Source organism: Alligator mississippiensis, chromosome 1, assembly GCF_030867095.1.
Source record: "Alligator mississippiensis isolate rAllMis1 chromosome 1, rAllMis1, whole genome shotgun sequence".
In the NCBI taxonomy this organism is placed as follows: domain Eukaryota; kingdom Metazoa; phylum Chordata; order Crocodylia; family Alligatoridae; genus Alligator; species Alligator mississippiensis.
Genome location: NC_081824.1, coordinates 451,910,444 through 451,925,266, shown reverse-complemented (window position 1 = coordinate 451,925,266; position 14,823 = coordinate 451,910,444). Strand labels below are relative to the sequence as shown.

At 50.5% G+C, this 14,823-nt stretch overlaps 1 protein-coding gene across 1 annotated transcript; it reads left to right on the top strand.

Moving 5' to 3' along the window:
- Window positions 1-948: 948 nt before the first annotated feature.
- On the top strand, window positions 949-11,150 carry LOC132249442 (protein TsetseEP-like). Its single transcript, XM_059724581.1, has 4 exons — window positions 949-1,173; window positions 2,649-3,349; window positions 7,702-7,816; window positions 10,814-11,150. Exons 1-4 carry the CDS (start codon window positions 1,116-1,118, stop codon window positions 10,987-10,989), a joined length of 1,050 nt encoding a protein of 349 aa, XP_059580564.1. The 5' UTR covers window positions 949-1,115; the 3' UTR covers window positions 10,990-11,150.
- The last annotated feature ends 3,673 nt before the right edge of the window (window positions 11,151-14,823 follow it).

The following is a 14,823-nucleotide window of genomic DNA, read 5'->3' as shown; positions in this document are numbered from 1 at the left end:
TTACTGTCTCCTGATACAAGAATTTAGGGCCACCTCATTAAATGATGAGGCACCAGGTTTGAAACAACCAAAAGGGAGCACTTTTTCACACCTCACTAATTTGTGAAACACATCACCCCCGGATGTTGTGGAGGCGAGTACTATAACCAGGTTCAGGAAAAGATTGCAACTACCCTTTCGAAAGTTGTCAATCTGGGGCTGTCAGTCATAGGGCTTAGGGATGTCCACGTGCGTGGTGACTTAGCAAACATCGAGACGGAGGATGCATCTCTCTATTCACTTTCTCCTACTTGTCCTCCAAAACATTTGCTCCTTACCACTTGTGGAGACAGTGTTGTGAGATAGCCGGGCCTCTGCTCTGAGCCAGATTGTGATTCTTACGGTCCTATGTATCATGTCTGTACAGGAGAATGGGCATTATTCCTGCCTGTCTGTGGGAGAGCAAGGGGAGAGACTGGCAGACCTCAAAAGCTGTGGTAGTGACTTAGCAGAAGTTTACCCACTCAAGTAGGCATTTCTTCTTTGTGTGACACTAGGAGAGAAGCACTGCAGAAAGTGGCCCAAATGTAGCAAGAAAAAAAGAAAGCAAGAAAAGTAGAAAGTGAGAAAGCCAGGCAATTTGTGTGTTGTGTAAAGGTTGTGTTTGGGGCAGGATGTTCATGTTTTCCTGTGTCTCTTTTACTTTGTTTGCTGTAATACTAGATCAAATTGGAGGATGGTGATATCGCTAAAAATAGTTATAATTGTCCTATATTTTGCATCTTGAGGCTACAATTCAGTGTTCATTCACTAGTTTGATGAGTAATTAAGAGTGGTAAAATGTGTGTCAGTGAGTTTAGACCAGGATTACGGAAAAAGGTGCCCAGATCAGAATGCCTTGCTTGCTCATAGCAGAAGGAATAGATTCATCTTTTTATACAAGTTTGAATGACAAATATCACTGTTACAAAGACTGATTATGACTGGATTTTGTCAATGTATTTCTTTTCAGTCCAATCATCTTCTTCTTGAAAACTTGGCTGCACTTCGGCCCTGAAGATTTCAAAGAGCCGCCGAAGTACCACACATTGCAGAAAGTAATAGCACACCTGAACAAGAACGTCCCTGGCTGTGACATGGAAATGGAGGCCAAACACCTCCTCCACCAGTTTCAAAACGAAGCAGAAAATGAGAGTAAGTTATATTTTTTTTCAAGCTATCACTTCATCATCTCCGAAACTGCACTAAAGTATTGCATTTTGGGAGGTAAATGTTAGCAACAATTATATTGCCAGGGCCTAATCCTGATATCACTTACACGACAGGATCAGGCCCTGTAGACTTTTGGGTTTTTCTGGCTCTGTCCCTGGTGAATCTCTCCTGGGAGAGTGGGTAAAGAGTGGGTAGAAACACAAATCTGCAGTGTGGAATCACAGGCCTGGTCGTGCGGATTGGAAACTGGCAACTTGGCATTTCAGAGAATTTGCCAGCGCACAAGAGTCAGAGCAGCAGCCAAGAGGCAAATTGCCTTTGCATTTTCAGCACCTTGGAAGTATGGCCAAAGCTGCTGTCTACCTACTTCTCCCCTTGCAAAGAGAAAAATCTCATCAGGTGTTACCGTGCTCTGACCAAAGGCAGCTTCAGGCAAAGCCTTTTTGTCGTGAAGCATGTCTTGCTAGTGACCACCATAGCACAGGAAGTGCGTGTGACTGTTGTTTCCTCTTTGAGCGATGGGCTTCTGACCTCCAAGGACAGAGAAATAACTTACATTCCAGGTCAAAGACCTGCTGAAACAATGGTGAGCTGTGGTAATACAAGAATGCTATATGTCCAGCGTCAAATTGACACACGGTCCTTAACCCAGTTAGAAACTTTCCTGTGGCAAATCACTTGCTGGGTATGCTTCTTGGACCTGGTGCAATGTGTTAATGTCTCGCTTTGGCACAGAAGTGAAAGCAAATGATATATGAAATAGAGGATACAAAAGCAAAGCAGTATTTTAACCCCATAAACTTGACCTGGTGGATGTTCCAGAAAGAAGGTGTTATTTTAGAATTGGGTTCACCGCCAGATAAACTCAGGCATTTAAAGGTGGATAAAAGATGCATTGCATCCCTCAAAAAGGGAGTTCCCCGGCCAACTTTTTCTTCAGCCCCAAAAACATTCATATCTCCAAGGTTGCTAATAGGTGTCTAATGAGGTTCTGTCCTGGATTTGGTTCCAGTGGGCCAAGAAAATGTTCAGGTCTATGTTTCGATCCAACTGTTGTTCAAAGCAAGCAGAAGTTTCCAGGGGTTTTGTTCTTGCATTTATTTCTTGTAGTAATATTTGAAAAAGGTTCTTAAACTTTGAGTGACAGACACCTCACTTGACTGAGAAGTGTCAATGAGTTAGACTATAGGGGAAATGCCAGTGGAAATTAAGAGGTTAACATCTTGTAGAACAAGATTTAGAGTTGATTTTACTGAGTTAAGATAAAGAGAGAGAGAGGGGAGATGCCAGCTGGGGAGGGAAGGAATCAGAAATGGAGGACAGAGAGCTGATTTTTGTGAACAATTGTTAAAATTCTATTTATGTGGCTTCTTTTCATAAACTATCCATACATAACTAAGGCTGGTACAGCCATTTTCACTCACCTCATTTAGCTCAAAATAAACTGGTGTATCTAGGCCAGCCTGGGGACCATCCTGCGGACCAGCCAGGAGACCAGCCCAAGGGCCAGCCCGGGGAACTGCCTGAGGTCCAGCCCGGGAAGCAGCCCAAAGGCCAGCCCGGGGAGCAGCCGGAGGACCAACCTGGGGACCATCCCGAGGGTCAGCCAGGGGCCCTGCCCGAGGACCAGCCCAGGGACCTGCCCGAGGTCCAGCCTGGGGAGCAGCCTAAGGGCCAGGTGGAGGACCAACCTGGGGACCAGCCCGAGGGCCAGCCCAGGGACCAGCCCGAGGCCCATCTGGCGGACCGACCTTGGGACCTGCCCGAAGTCCAACCCAAGGGCCAGCCTGGAGAGCAGCCCGAGGGCCAGCCTGGGGACTTGCCTGAGGTCCAGCCCGGGGTGCAGCCCGAGGGCCAGCCCGGGGAGCAGCAGGAGGAACAACCTGGGAACCAGCCCAAGGGCCAGCTAGGGGACCTGCACGAGGTCCAGCCCAGGGACCTGCACGAGGTCCAGCCCGGGGTGCAGCCCGAGGGCCAGCCGGAGGACCAACCTGGGGACCAGCCTGAGGGCCAGCCCAGGGACCAGCCTGAGGACCATTTGGGGGACCGACCTTGGGATCTGCCCGAGAGCCAACCTGGGGACCTGCCCAGAGTCCAGCCCAATGGCCAGCCCAGGGACCTGCCCGGGGACCAGCCCAGGAACCTGCCTCAGGAAAAGGTACGGTCTAGAACCTTTTGTTCAAAGTATTCAATATGAAAAGGGGATGAGGAATTGCCAATATTTGTCTTATAAGTGAAAATTGAATTTCCACATGCATTGTTTACTCCTGTCCCCCAGAAAGCTGTTTATAGCTGTGACCAAACACAAGTGCACGGCTGCAAACAGCTTAAATGGCCCACTGGGTGAAAATCTGGCCCCTCATTGCATGTGGTGTCAGCTAAAGATGTTTCAAAACGTAGTGTCTTGTGTAACGTGTGTCTGCTGGGGCTCCCAACCTGTGGGTGTTTTCAGAATGGGAGGGGGGCAAGGGAGCAGAAGGAGTTGAGTCTTAGGGTTTTTCATCCCCCCCTACAGAGTGCGGCCAGTGTATTACAGGCCCCCCAAAGTGGGGTGGCTCCAATTCACCCACTCCACCCCTCAACACCAGCTGCAGAGCCCCAAGAACAAGCTCCCTCCACTGCCTTTCCCCACTCCCATTCTGAAACAGCCAACACTGGCACAGAGCTTGGCCCTTGTTGTGGAAACCTGCTTGCAGGCTCCCAGCGGGCAGCTAGATCCCCACCCCTCCAGACCAACAGTGAACTTCTGTTTGGTCTCGGGCAATGTAGGAACTCAGAACGCTTTGCAAAAATCATTCTGAGTTAGAGCTGGGAGCTCCACTTCTCTCTGCACCCTTACGGCACGTCCACACATGCAGCATGTGTGCTTGCAGCATCTCAAATAGGAGCGGCACGTATTTGAGCCGGGGATTTCTGCCTCACCAAATGCCTGGCCACACCCTTTGGTGTGGGGCAAGTTGTGCCATCTGGGGCAAAATAAGCCCGCCCAGCTCCTCCCAGATCTGCAGCGAGGGGGAGATAGAGCCTGGGGCCAGCAGCTGCTTGCAGGAGTGAGGTGGGACAGGGGGTGGGGATAGGTGTGGTGGGATTGTGGGGGGGCTGTGGGTGAGCGGGGACTGTGGGAGGATGCTGCTCAGGTAGGGTGGGTCCTCTGCCCTCCAACAGGGCATAGCTCCCCAACACAGCACATGGACTGCCGCCCCCAGGACCACAGCATTCCCCCCCTGCCAGGCCCACATGCCCCCTGCAGGGCCCACAGCTCCCCCACATAGCCTACCCCCACAATACCTCAGCCCCCCATGCACAGCTCGCAGCTCACTGGGAGCAGCAGTGAGCACTGGGGCACTTGGGGCCTCCTGGCACATCCCCCCATGTGGCACAGCAGTGCGGCTTGGCACTGGCCGCTGCTCTGCCACATCACCTGGGCCCATTCCCGGAGACCACCTGTCATGCTGGCCCAGGTCCTGTGTGCATGGGTACCACGTGCCATCGGGTGGGGCCTGTTTCATGCGCGCAGGACCCATCCCACCTAAACACACAGTCCCCGTGAGGGGCACGGGGCACCCGCAAGTGACAGCATGAGTGGCCCAGAGCTACCCAAAAGAGCATGGTGCTATACTAAACCAGGCCAGGCCTCGGCTGAGTTGCCCTGCCCCCCCAGTGAGGAAGGGATTGGGGCTGGGGCTGGGGCTGGGACAAGCTGCCCAGCTGAGGCAGGGGGATGTGGGACTTGGGGAGGGGGTTGGGGGTGGCGCGGCTTGCTCTGGGTGGAAGGGGGCAAACAGCAGCAGGGCATAGCCCCCACTCCTGGCACTGCCGCACTTGCATCCTGTGCCCCCTCACCCCAGATGGGCAACTGGCGGGCGATGCCCTACTGTCACTTACCCAGCCAGGGCAGCGGGATGTGGGACTTGGGGAGGGGGTTGGGGGTGGCGCGGCTTGCTCTGGATGGAAGGGGGCAAACAGCAGCAGGGCATAGCCCCCACTCCTGGCACTGCCGCACTTGCATTCTGTGCCCCCTCACCCCAGATGGGCAACTGGCGGGCGATGCCCTACTGCCACTTACCCAGCCGGGGCAGAGAGGCACAGGATGTGGGCACAGCAGTGCGGGGAGTGGGGTCTATGCCCTGCTACTGCTTGCCCCCTTCCGCCTGGAGCAAGCTGAGTTTGCATTGTGCCCCTCCCTGCCATCCGTCCTGGCTGGGTAAGAGGCAGCGAGGCATATCCCCCACTCCCCGCACTGTTGTGCCCGCATCCCAGGCTCCCCTGCCCTCCTGCCCCTGTCCCATGCATCCCTCCCCAGCTGGGCAGAAGTCAGAGGAGTCTGTAAACACAAAGGAGTGCAGAAGATGGAAGCAAAGCTTCCAGGGTTTTGGAATATTACTTTCCATATCACAACCTTGCCCAATAGGTAATGGCAGAGAAAGGTCAGTAGGTGCATCGGCCCTGCAGGAGCTCCTTCCTGAGCAAAGCTCATTGCGCAGTCAGGAATGCTACCGTTTCTTTCAGCAGACAAGGTTCTTTGGCTAAAAGTGCTGTCTTTTATTAGACCAACTAAACACCCATTTCAAACGGCAAAAATCAATATCTTCTGTGTTTCAGGGGTGTTAGTTGTAGATGGAATACTAAATATGAATACTTCATTACAAATACCAAACCAAGTTACTCCTGGAGGTAGGACACCACCACTAACAACATTCAAGTACCAGGCATAGACCCAAAATACCTGCTTCTGGTTCTGCTCTTTCATCCCTACTGCTTCCATCATGTTTCTGACTTTTTCCCTTCATTTATTTTTCATTATTTACCTCTCTGAATGCTCATCATCTCCTTCATGCGTACTTTCCATGGCCGCGTGTTCATCACCTCCTCCTTCCTCCACCTCTGATCTGCTCTGTCTGCACCTTACTCCCAGAAGAACGAAGACGCCTACATCATTCACTGCTCAGTGCCGAACAGTCAAGGTGTTGTGTACAAAGGCATTCTGGTAAGTGATGTGGAAGAGCTGTGTAGATTTATTACAGGATGTGTTTTCACTCGGGATGACAAGTTACATGTAAATTCTCTGCTGCTCTGATTCACACCAAGACAAAGCTTTGAAATATTAGGGGCCACCTCATGCCCTTGATTCTTAGGTGAATTGACATGGTTATTTTAGTAGTCAAAGTACATTCCACCTCCCAAACTTTTCTCTGGGCTTTCAGCTGGATAATATCCACCACTTGTCCTCAGTCATTGACTAAGGTACCAAGAAACCATGCACGCCATTTGTATGAATGGGCGTGTGTGCACAGGTAGGCAGACAGATACACTGAAGAGCAGCTTGGTGGCAAGTCACCGAAAGATGCTGTAGAGCACTAGAAAATTAGGATCCCAAAGGGCATATACTTCTAAATATCATAGTGTATTACCCCTCATTTTCTCTTATAGAAAAGTAGAGCTGGAAGAGACCTCAGGAGGCCATCTAATCTAACCCCCTGCTGAAGGCAGGATGATTCCTAACTAAACCTTTCCACTCAAGTTATGTCTGACCTATTCTTAATACTGCAGAAACCAACCTCCCACACAACTACTATTCTCAATGCCCAAAACACCAAGAAGAACCATAACCCGCTACAGTTAAAGCAAGGAGGCGGAGGTCCAATCCCAAATGTGGTGCTTGGTAGGACCCCGAGCAGAGAAGCAAAACCCAGGAACTTGTAGGTTTTTTTAGTTCTAACAAGAGCAATCAGCACACCCGAGTCCAAATCCCCAGCCAAGAGACAGTGTTCCCAGTGCGTTTGCTGTCCTTCCCAGTCTTGAGTTCTCTGCAAATTTGCTCAGGAAGCTCTTTATTGCTGCATCCAAATCATCTGAACAGCAGCGGAGCCAGGGCAGATCCCTGTAGGAGTCCACTCAAAGCCTCCTGCCGTTCCCACCTGGATCCAGGCAGAATGACCTTTGCTTGTGGCTGCTGAGCCAGTTGTCTATCTGCTTTGGAGTCATTTGCTTTTCCCCATGTTTCTCCCAGTTGTTTGTGAGAAGGTTGTATGGGACTTTCCAGTGAAAGGGAAACCGTTTAGAGGGAAACCCTGGGCCAGATGCATGGTGAGGGAGATGCTGCTTGTGCCATCTCACTGGCCCAAGGTAGATTTAGGCAAGTAAAGCCTTGATGGCATAGGACCAGCCTAGTGGCTTCTGAGACTCTGCTACGTGTGGGTGACCACACTGCGATGAAAGATTTCCGAGAGACAGAGGCAAAATAAAACAACATTCATAGTGGTCTTTTTTACACTAGGGACAAACCAAATCTAGAGACGCAGCTTGGTAGAGTAAAATACACACAGAAACCGTCACCCTTTGCTAGGATGTTCTGTGCACAACACTATTTCCATCTCTCTGTAATTTCCATTTGTGCACTGTCTGTACCTCAGCGATGAGACACCAAACCAACATGCCAGATAGATAAAGTGAAAACAAATGTCAAGAAACAAGGAAGTAAAATATTTCACTGCAAAATGCTTTTTCCAGTTAACGAGCCAAGACACAACTAGAGATGTGATCTCAAAAATTATGAGAAAATATGATCTGGACATGGAGGAAGCTGGAAACTACCAACTTGTGCAGGTCATTTCAGAACACAAAGGTAAGAGAGCAAAACTTTTTGCTGGTTCAAATATCCTCCTCATATTTGCAGAAGAACATGCCTATGAATCCATTTTAGAAATAGTGCAGTGCTTCATCTCATAGCCAGGTGGAGTAGACCTCCCTCTTGATTACCTGGTAGGAGTCAGCACACCTCTACTCCCCTTTGGGATGTCATGCATGCAGCTGGGGAAGACTGACAATTAGAGATCCAGCGCTGACATGTGTCCCGCTGTCTGAAGTCAGGGCCAAATGAAACAGAAGAAAGGTCTGGGAGCGTCACATGTACCCTGACTGGTGCCCAGAAAGCCACAGGGACGACACAGTCCAGATCCACTCCCTGAAATCCATCCTGCTTGAAAAAAATCTATGACCTCTGCACCAGGAATTTGTGATGACTTGTGTAATCTCCGCATCACGGTATTAATTCTGGTGCAGCACAATACAGCCTCCCTCTCCTCCAGTTAGTTAAGTATGGGCTGAAGCCGTTTTTTGTCCTGATATGTCCCGTCTCCTTGTGAGTGATTACATCCTTGACTTCAATAACTTCCTGGAGAAGACTGAAGTTTACTAGATGTTTCAAATGGGCACAGCTCCTTTCTTCCTCGTGCATGTAAACTGAGTCACAGGGCTATATCCCACTTCACCTTGTGTGCCTAACCAGCGTGGCCACAGCCACATAGCTGCCGTTTTGGATAGGGTTGTGCTGCAGCTCAGCATGTTTGGAGCCATGAACAGGTCAGATGCGCTCACTAGGCCGTACTATAAGTCATGACATTTTGGCTGGCCAAAAGCTCATTGGAGAGGTGGGAGGAGAATGAGGGCCCTCCCATACTTTAATGTTCAAGCTAATGGGAAGGCTACTCATCCAGGGAGCAGGACACCCAGGGCCTAGCCCCACCTTCCAGAGTTAGGAAGTATTTCCTCATTTCCAGCTTAAATGCCCCCTGTTGCAATGGAAGCCCGTTACTATACCTGCTATCATCACAGACAACTAGAGATCCTCTTTACAAGTAACAACCCTTTCTGAAGATTTCTAACACCCCCTCCATTTTCTCAGGATTACATAATCCAGGTCTTCCAACTTTCCTGTCTAGGACAATATTAGACCCTTCCTCATTGTTGTTGCTCTTCTCCAGACTCTTTCCAGTTCATCTGTTTGTCGTAAAGCACGATGCCTTGAACTGGCCACAGTTTTCCAGCTAAGGCCTCCCCAATGCTGAATATCATTGAAAAATGGTTTCCCCTACTTTGCACACAACATGCATGTTAATACAGCCCCATATGCTCTTGTTCTTTATCAGTTTTTGTAAGAATATTGCAGTGATGACTCATATTTAGCTTGTGCTCTACTCCTGTAACTATTATACTATCCTTTCATTAATTTAAGACCATTTTTTCCAATTGGTCAAGGTCATTGAGAATCCTCAACCTATCTTCCAGATCATCTGCTGTCCTACCTCGCTTGGCATCATCTGCAGATTTCCTAAGTGTATGCTCAGTTCCTTGAGACCTCTAGGACACATTTTATGTGGACTGAGATAAGAGGTCATTAAACACATTGCCTTTTCCGTATTGAGCAATTTTAATTCCCTTTCCCCAGTCAGTAATGGACCTACACTTCCTTTGGTCCTTGACATGTAACTTCACAGGATGCTTGTGTGTCTCGGACTAGCTGTATTGCAGTGCCTTGGTCTGCCTGGAGTTTTCCTTTCTTGTCATCTGTAGTATTGTAGCTATGTTTCTACATTTGGAGAGATTCCTTGTTAAGTTTCAAGTCACAAAAGCATTTGCTGTTTAGACAAGCCAGTCCGTTGATGTGATTCTTAACCTTCCTTACACAGGGATGGCATATCCTAGTGCCCTTAATATTCTCTCGAAGGTACAACCAAATTCCCCGATTCCTTTTTCCTTTAAACTTACTGTCCATGGGATCCTGGCCACCAGTTGTTTGAGTTTTTGCATGCCCACGCTAATCTTTACTATTTATTTGAACTATTGTCATGCCAAAAGCCAGACTTATGGTCAAAGACCCTACTGGGGAAAGCACTGTATAAATCCAGAGCATCACCCACAGAATAGCTTCACCTTCACAGAGGGCTACTGGATTGTAGGCATTGTACTTGCAGTGTTTGGCAAGCCCTAAGCCTGCTGAGTATCTTGAGTGGCAGGAGGAGAGTCTACCATCAATCCCTGACCATTGCGAGGTCAAACTATCATCACCATCAAATCAGCAGCAGTATCAGGCCCTGCACTGGATTTACAGCCCTCTTTCACAGCCAGTGAAGAGAGGGAGGATGCAAAGGGAGGGGAGAAAGCCAGGTTGAGCAGGTTTCTTTCTGCTCGCCTCTGGGACCCAGCAACCCAACACCCCAGTGTCCCCCCTCCCCACACAGGCACCTTTTTGGAAAACAGCTGTCTCCCATTGCTAGCAGACAGGTACCTGTGAGCTCAGGGAGCAGCAATCTCCTCTGATGCCAAAAGGCAAAGTTCAATCCCTGCTCTTGGTTAATGATGAGGTAAAGGGGTTATTTCAGCTGAATGGAAAAGAATTTGCCTTGACCTTTTTGTTGAATAAAGGACCCAACACATGCAAGCGGTAGAAAACCACACATGGAAATGATGCATTAAGGAAGCAAGTCAAATGATTGCCTTTCAACCTAAATGTACAGCCCTGTGTGTATACGTCATGCTACTGTCTGTAGTCAATGATCTCAGAGCCAGAAAACTGTTTCATGTAGTGCACAGGTAAGTTTGGTGTTATCAGACTTCCAGAAGCATAATTTTGGACGGTACAACATCTTCTCATACTTTTGCTGGTGGGAAAGGAGATGTTATAATTAGTAAAAACCAAATTAAAGAACCTTATTTAGACTTCTAAGTGGCACGTGTCCAGCCAGCATGCACCTCTGAATGCTCACCAGTTTTCTATGCTTGCTTGCAGTGCTACTATCCAGAGTCAATCACTCGACGCTTCTTTGCTTTTCTCTTTCTGCAGAGCTAGTCTTCCCACAGGAAGCAAATGTGCTTTCTTATATGAACAGCCAGGGGAACGCAGACATCAGCCAAAGAAGAAAGCCAGCTTTCCGTGTCTCCCCATTGTCTGCTGCAGCCAAGAAAAAGAGGAGGCGCCTACCTCGCCTCTTTAGAGGCAGCAGGGTCAGACCCGAATGAGAGCATCCTGACAAGGAGCTGACACGAATACCATTCTCAGGCTGGGGGAGACTGGGAACCTGTGGGGGGTTGGGGTGCAGGCATGGGAGGGATGGGGTCAGGTGGGAATGGGGAGCAGAAGGGAATATAATTTATGTTCAGGAGGGATGTTGGGCACAAGGAGTGGGAGGGAGAGGGGGAAAATGGGAGAGAGGTTTGTTACAAGGCGGGGTTAAGGGTAGGGTTTTGCAATTGCAAGAAAGCAGACCCCTGGGTGGGGGAAGGGGTATATACCCTTCCCCTTGCCCCCCCAGCCCTGCCGGTGCCCCTCACTCCCAACCCACAGCCCCTTTCCCACCCACCCCCATACCTCCTGGTGCTCCTCCCTTATCCTGCAGAGAATGAAAGTAGCCATCAATCCCTTCTTCAATTGCCCTCATCCCCCTCAGCCTGCTCACCTCTGCCTGGAGCCCCCTCACCTGCCCCTCCAGGGCCTCAGTCCGGGCACAGGTGGGACAGGCAAGAGACTCCCGGCCCCCACGCTACCCCCAGGCCTCAGAGGTCCCGCCAGGCAACCCCCGCAGACAGGGCTCAGGGCACTGCCCACCCATCCAAGGGGCCTGTCTGGGTGGAGGCCTCACAGGAGCTGCGGGCCGGAGGCAGCAGCAGGGCAGGGGCCTTGGCTGCGCTCCGTGTCACCACCCCATAGTAGCACCCCTCCTCCTTCACTTCCCTGAAGTCTCTGGCATAAGCCCCCATGTGCTCCTGCCCATGCCTGGCCTGTGAACTGCAGTCAAACTGCTCCCCTGTTGGCAGTCCCTGTTCGCTGGCTCCCTGGTCACAGCCTGGTCCCCAACAGTTTGTGATGCACAAACACTCTCGGGAGACGAGGTTAGTTATATGCTCAAGACCTTTCCCAGCTTTCATTGGCATGCATGGTTTTCAAACTGTTTTGGGAAGGCTTCTGGATCATCTCCATGTTTGTTGTGAGGGGAGATTGGTGTGTTCAGCCTGAGGGAGCAGCTGGGGCTCGCTAAGCGCCTGCAACTCCAGGGTTTGACTGCATCCTGAGTACTGCGAGATGGTGTTTGCACTTGAACCTGGCCTCTTGGCCACCATGCTCATGCTGGCGCTGGACCTCTTTGTGCTGGCGCTGGGCCTCCTTCTCCACCATCTCCATTCGCTTCAGCTCCAGGTCATGCTTGAGCTTGCACTCCTCAGCTTCCAGCTGCAGCTGGTATTTGCACAAGTCCCACTCAGAGGATGGCCCCTCGGGTTCTGCCTGCACGTGCGGAGGTGATCTTGCAGGCGGTCATCATCACACAGGATCTTAATCAGGTCTTCTCTCTTCTGCTCCTTCCTCTCTCTTTCATCACCTCTTTCAAGTTGACCACAGTCATGTGGTCATACTCGTCAGTCACCCCAGCTATCTACGCTGCCCACTTGACCCAATGCCAAACGAGAGATTGTTTGCTCAAGGGTTTCCAGTGACTCTGTTCCCTTCCCCAAGTGATGCCTTCAAGAAAGCAGGTTGTCGGATCCCACAGCTACCATCACACGTGGTGGGCCAGTGGCTACTGCTCCTGCGTTGAGCCACCCACCTCACTGAGCCTGACCACCTTCCAGGCTCTAAGTGCGTCCCTGGGGGCACCTCACGTCCAGGCACCCCCACTCCTGGACCACACCTGCAAGGCTGGGGGAAATGAAGGCACCGTTCTCGATCTGGACTGATCTTGGCCCTATGCCCAATGGGAAACAAAGGCCTAGTAGCTTTTGAGGGTATTTGATCCACTGCAAGAACTTGGGGTGCTTCCCTGTCTGAAGCAGAAATAGAGGTCCCCCTTACTCAGCCAAACCAAGGGGATCCCAAGGCATAAACTACACCCTCTCCCAACAAGTCTCCCATGCTAGGAGAAATGTATTAGTTACAAGGAGTAGGTTTGCAATATGGCACAGGATTGAGCAATATCAGAGAAATCCCTTCCAGCAAATGGTGGCATGGTAGCCTTTGATCACGCATCTGAGTTAATGCAGGCTATCTATTTAGTTAGTGGGGCTGTGCAAAATTTTGCTGGGTTTTTCATTTCAAAGCTGTTTCAATGCATTTCAAACTCAAAACAGTGAAACAAACAAAACAAAAGGATTTGAAACAGCTTCGAAATGAAACAAGGGCACTCAGAACATTTCGAAAGTGTCAAAATATTTTAAGTTTCGAAGCTGGGCTTATTCGGGTTCAGCACCAGTCACAGGTGACAGGGCAGCCTCCTTTCATCCAGCTCACAGGTCTGGGGCTCGCATCCCTGGAAGGAGTCCGGCACAGCCTGGCAGCCTTCCCCGGGGTACAGGCTGCACCCAGCACTGGAGATAAATGCTGCTGCTGCCTGTCCCAGGCAGCAGCTGCAGCCTCCCCTCATCCAGCACAGATACGGGAGCTTGGTCCCCCAAGAGTAGTGTGGCACAGCCCAGCAGTCCTCCCGGGGTGCAAGCCCCTGGATTTCTGCTGGGCATGGAGTGTACCCGGCACCGGAGAGAACTGCTGCTGCCTCCTGTTCCAGGCAGCAGCTGCAGCCTCCCCTCATCTGATACACTGATCTGGGCGCTCACATCCCTGGCAGGGCTGCTGGGCTGTGCCAGACTCCTCCCAGGTATGCAAACCCCTAGATCTGTGAGCGGGATAAGATGAGGCTGCTGCTGCTGTCGGAGACCAGTGCTGAGGCCAAGTAAGCCCTGTTTCAAAATTCAAAATCGGTTCAAGCTTTTGAAATGTTACAAGTGCCCTTAGTTCATTTTGACTCCTTTAGTTGTGTTTCAATTTCACTGTTTTGAGCTTGAAACATTTTTAAACAGCTTTGAAATGAAACAGCTGGCAAAATTTTGCACAGCCTCACTAACTAAATAGATAGCCAGCATTTACTCACATGCGTGATCAAAGGCTACCATGCCACCGTTTGCACTAAGGGACTTCTCTGATATTGCTCTATCCTGTGCCATATTCCAAACCTACTTCTTGTAACCAGTACATTTCTCCTGTGTACCTAGCAAGGGAGACTCATTGGGAGAGGGTGTAGATTACGCCTTGGGATCCCCTTGGTTCGGCTGAGTAAGGGAAACCACTCTTTCTGCTTCAGACAGATAAGCACCCCAAGTTCTTGCAGTGGATCAAATACCATCAAGGACTACTAGGCCTGTGTTGCCCATGGGGCATAGTGCCAAGATCAGACCAGATCATGGTTGGTGGCTTCATTACCCCCAGAGAAGCACTTGGAGCCTGGAAGGTGGTTGGGCGCAGTGAGACACATGGCTCAATGCAGGAGCACCCTCTACTGGCCCACCACGTGTGATGGTAGTGGTGGGTTCTGACAACCTGCTGTCTTGAAGGCATCATTTGGGGAAGGGAACAGAGTCACTGGAAACCCTTGAGCAAACAATCTCTAATTTGGCACTTGGTCAAGCGGACAGTGTAGATAGCTGGGGTGACTGACGAGTATGACCACATGACTGTGGTCAACTTGAAAAAGGTGATGAAAGAGAGAAGAAGGAGCAGAAGAAAGAAGACTTGATTAAGATCCTGTGCGATGATGACCAGGCTGCAAGATCACCTCCTTGAGTCCATCCAGACCCTGAGGGGCCATCCTCTGATTGGGACTTGTGCAAATACCAGCTGCAGCTGGAAGCTGAGGAGCACAACCTCAAGCATGACCTGGAGCTGAGGCAGATGCAGATGGTGGAGAAGGAGGCCCAGCGCCAGCACAAGGAGGCCCAGCGCCAGCATGAAGCTGAAGAGGCCGGGCTCAAGTGCAAACATGATCTCTTAGGAGTCCAGCACAGCCCAGTAGCGCTCCCAGATCTGTGCCC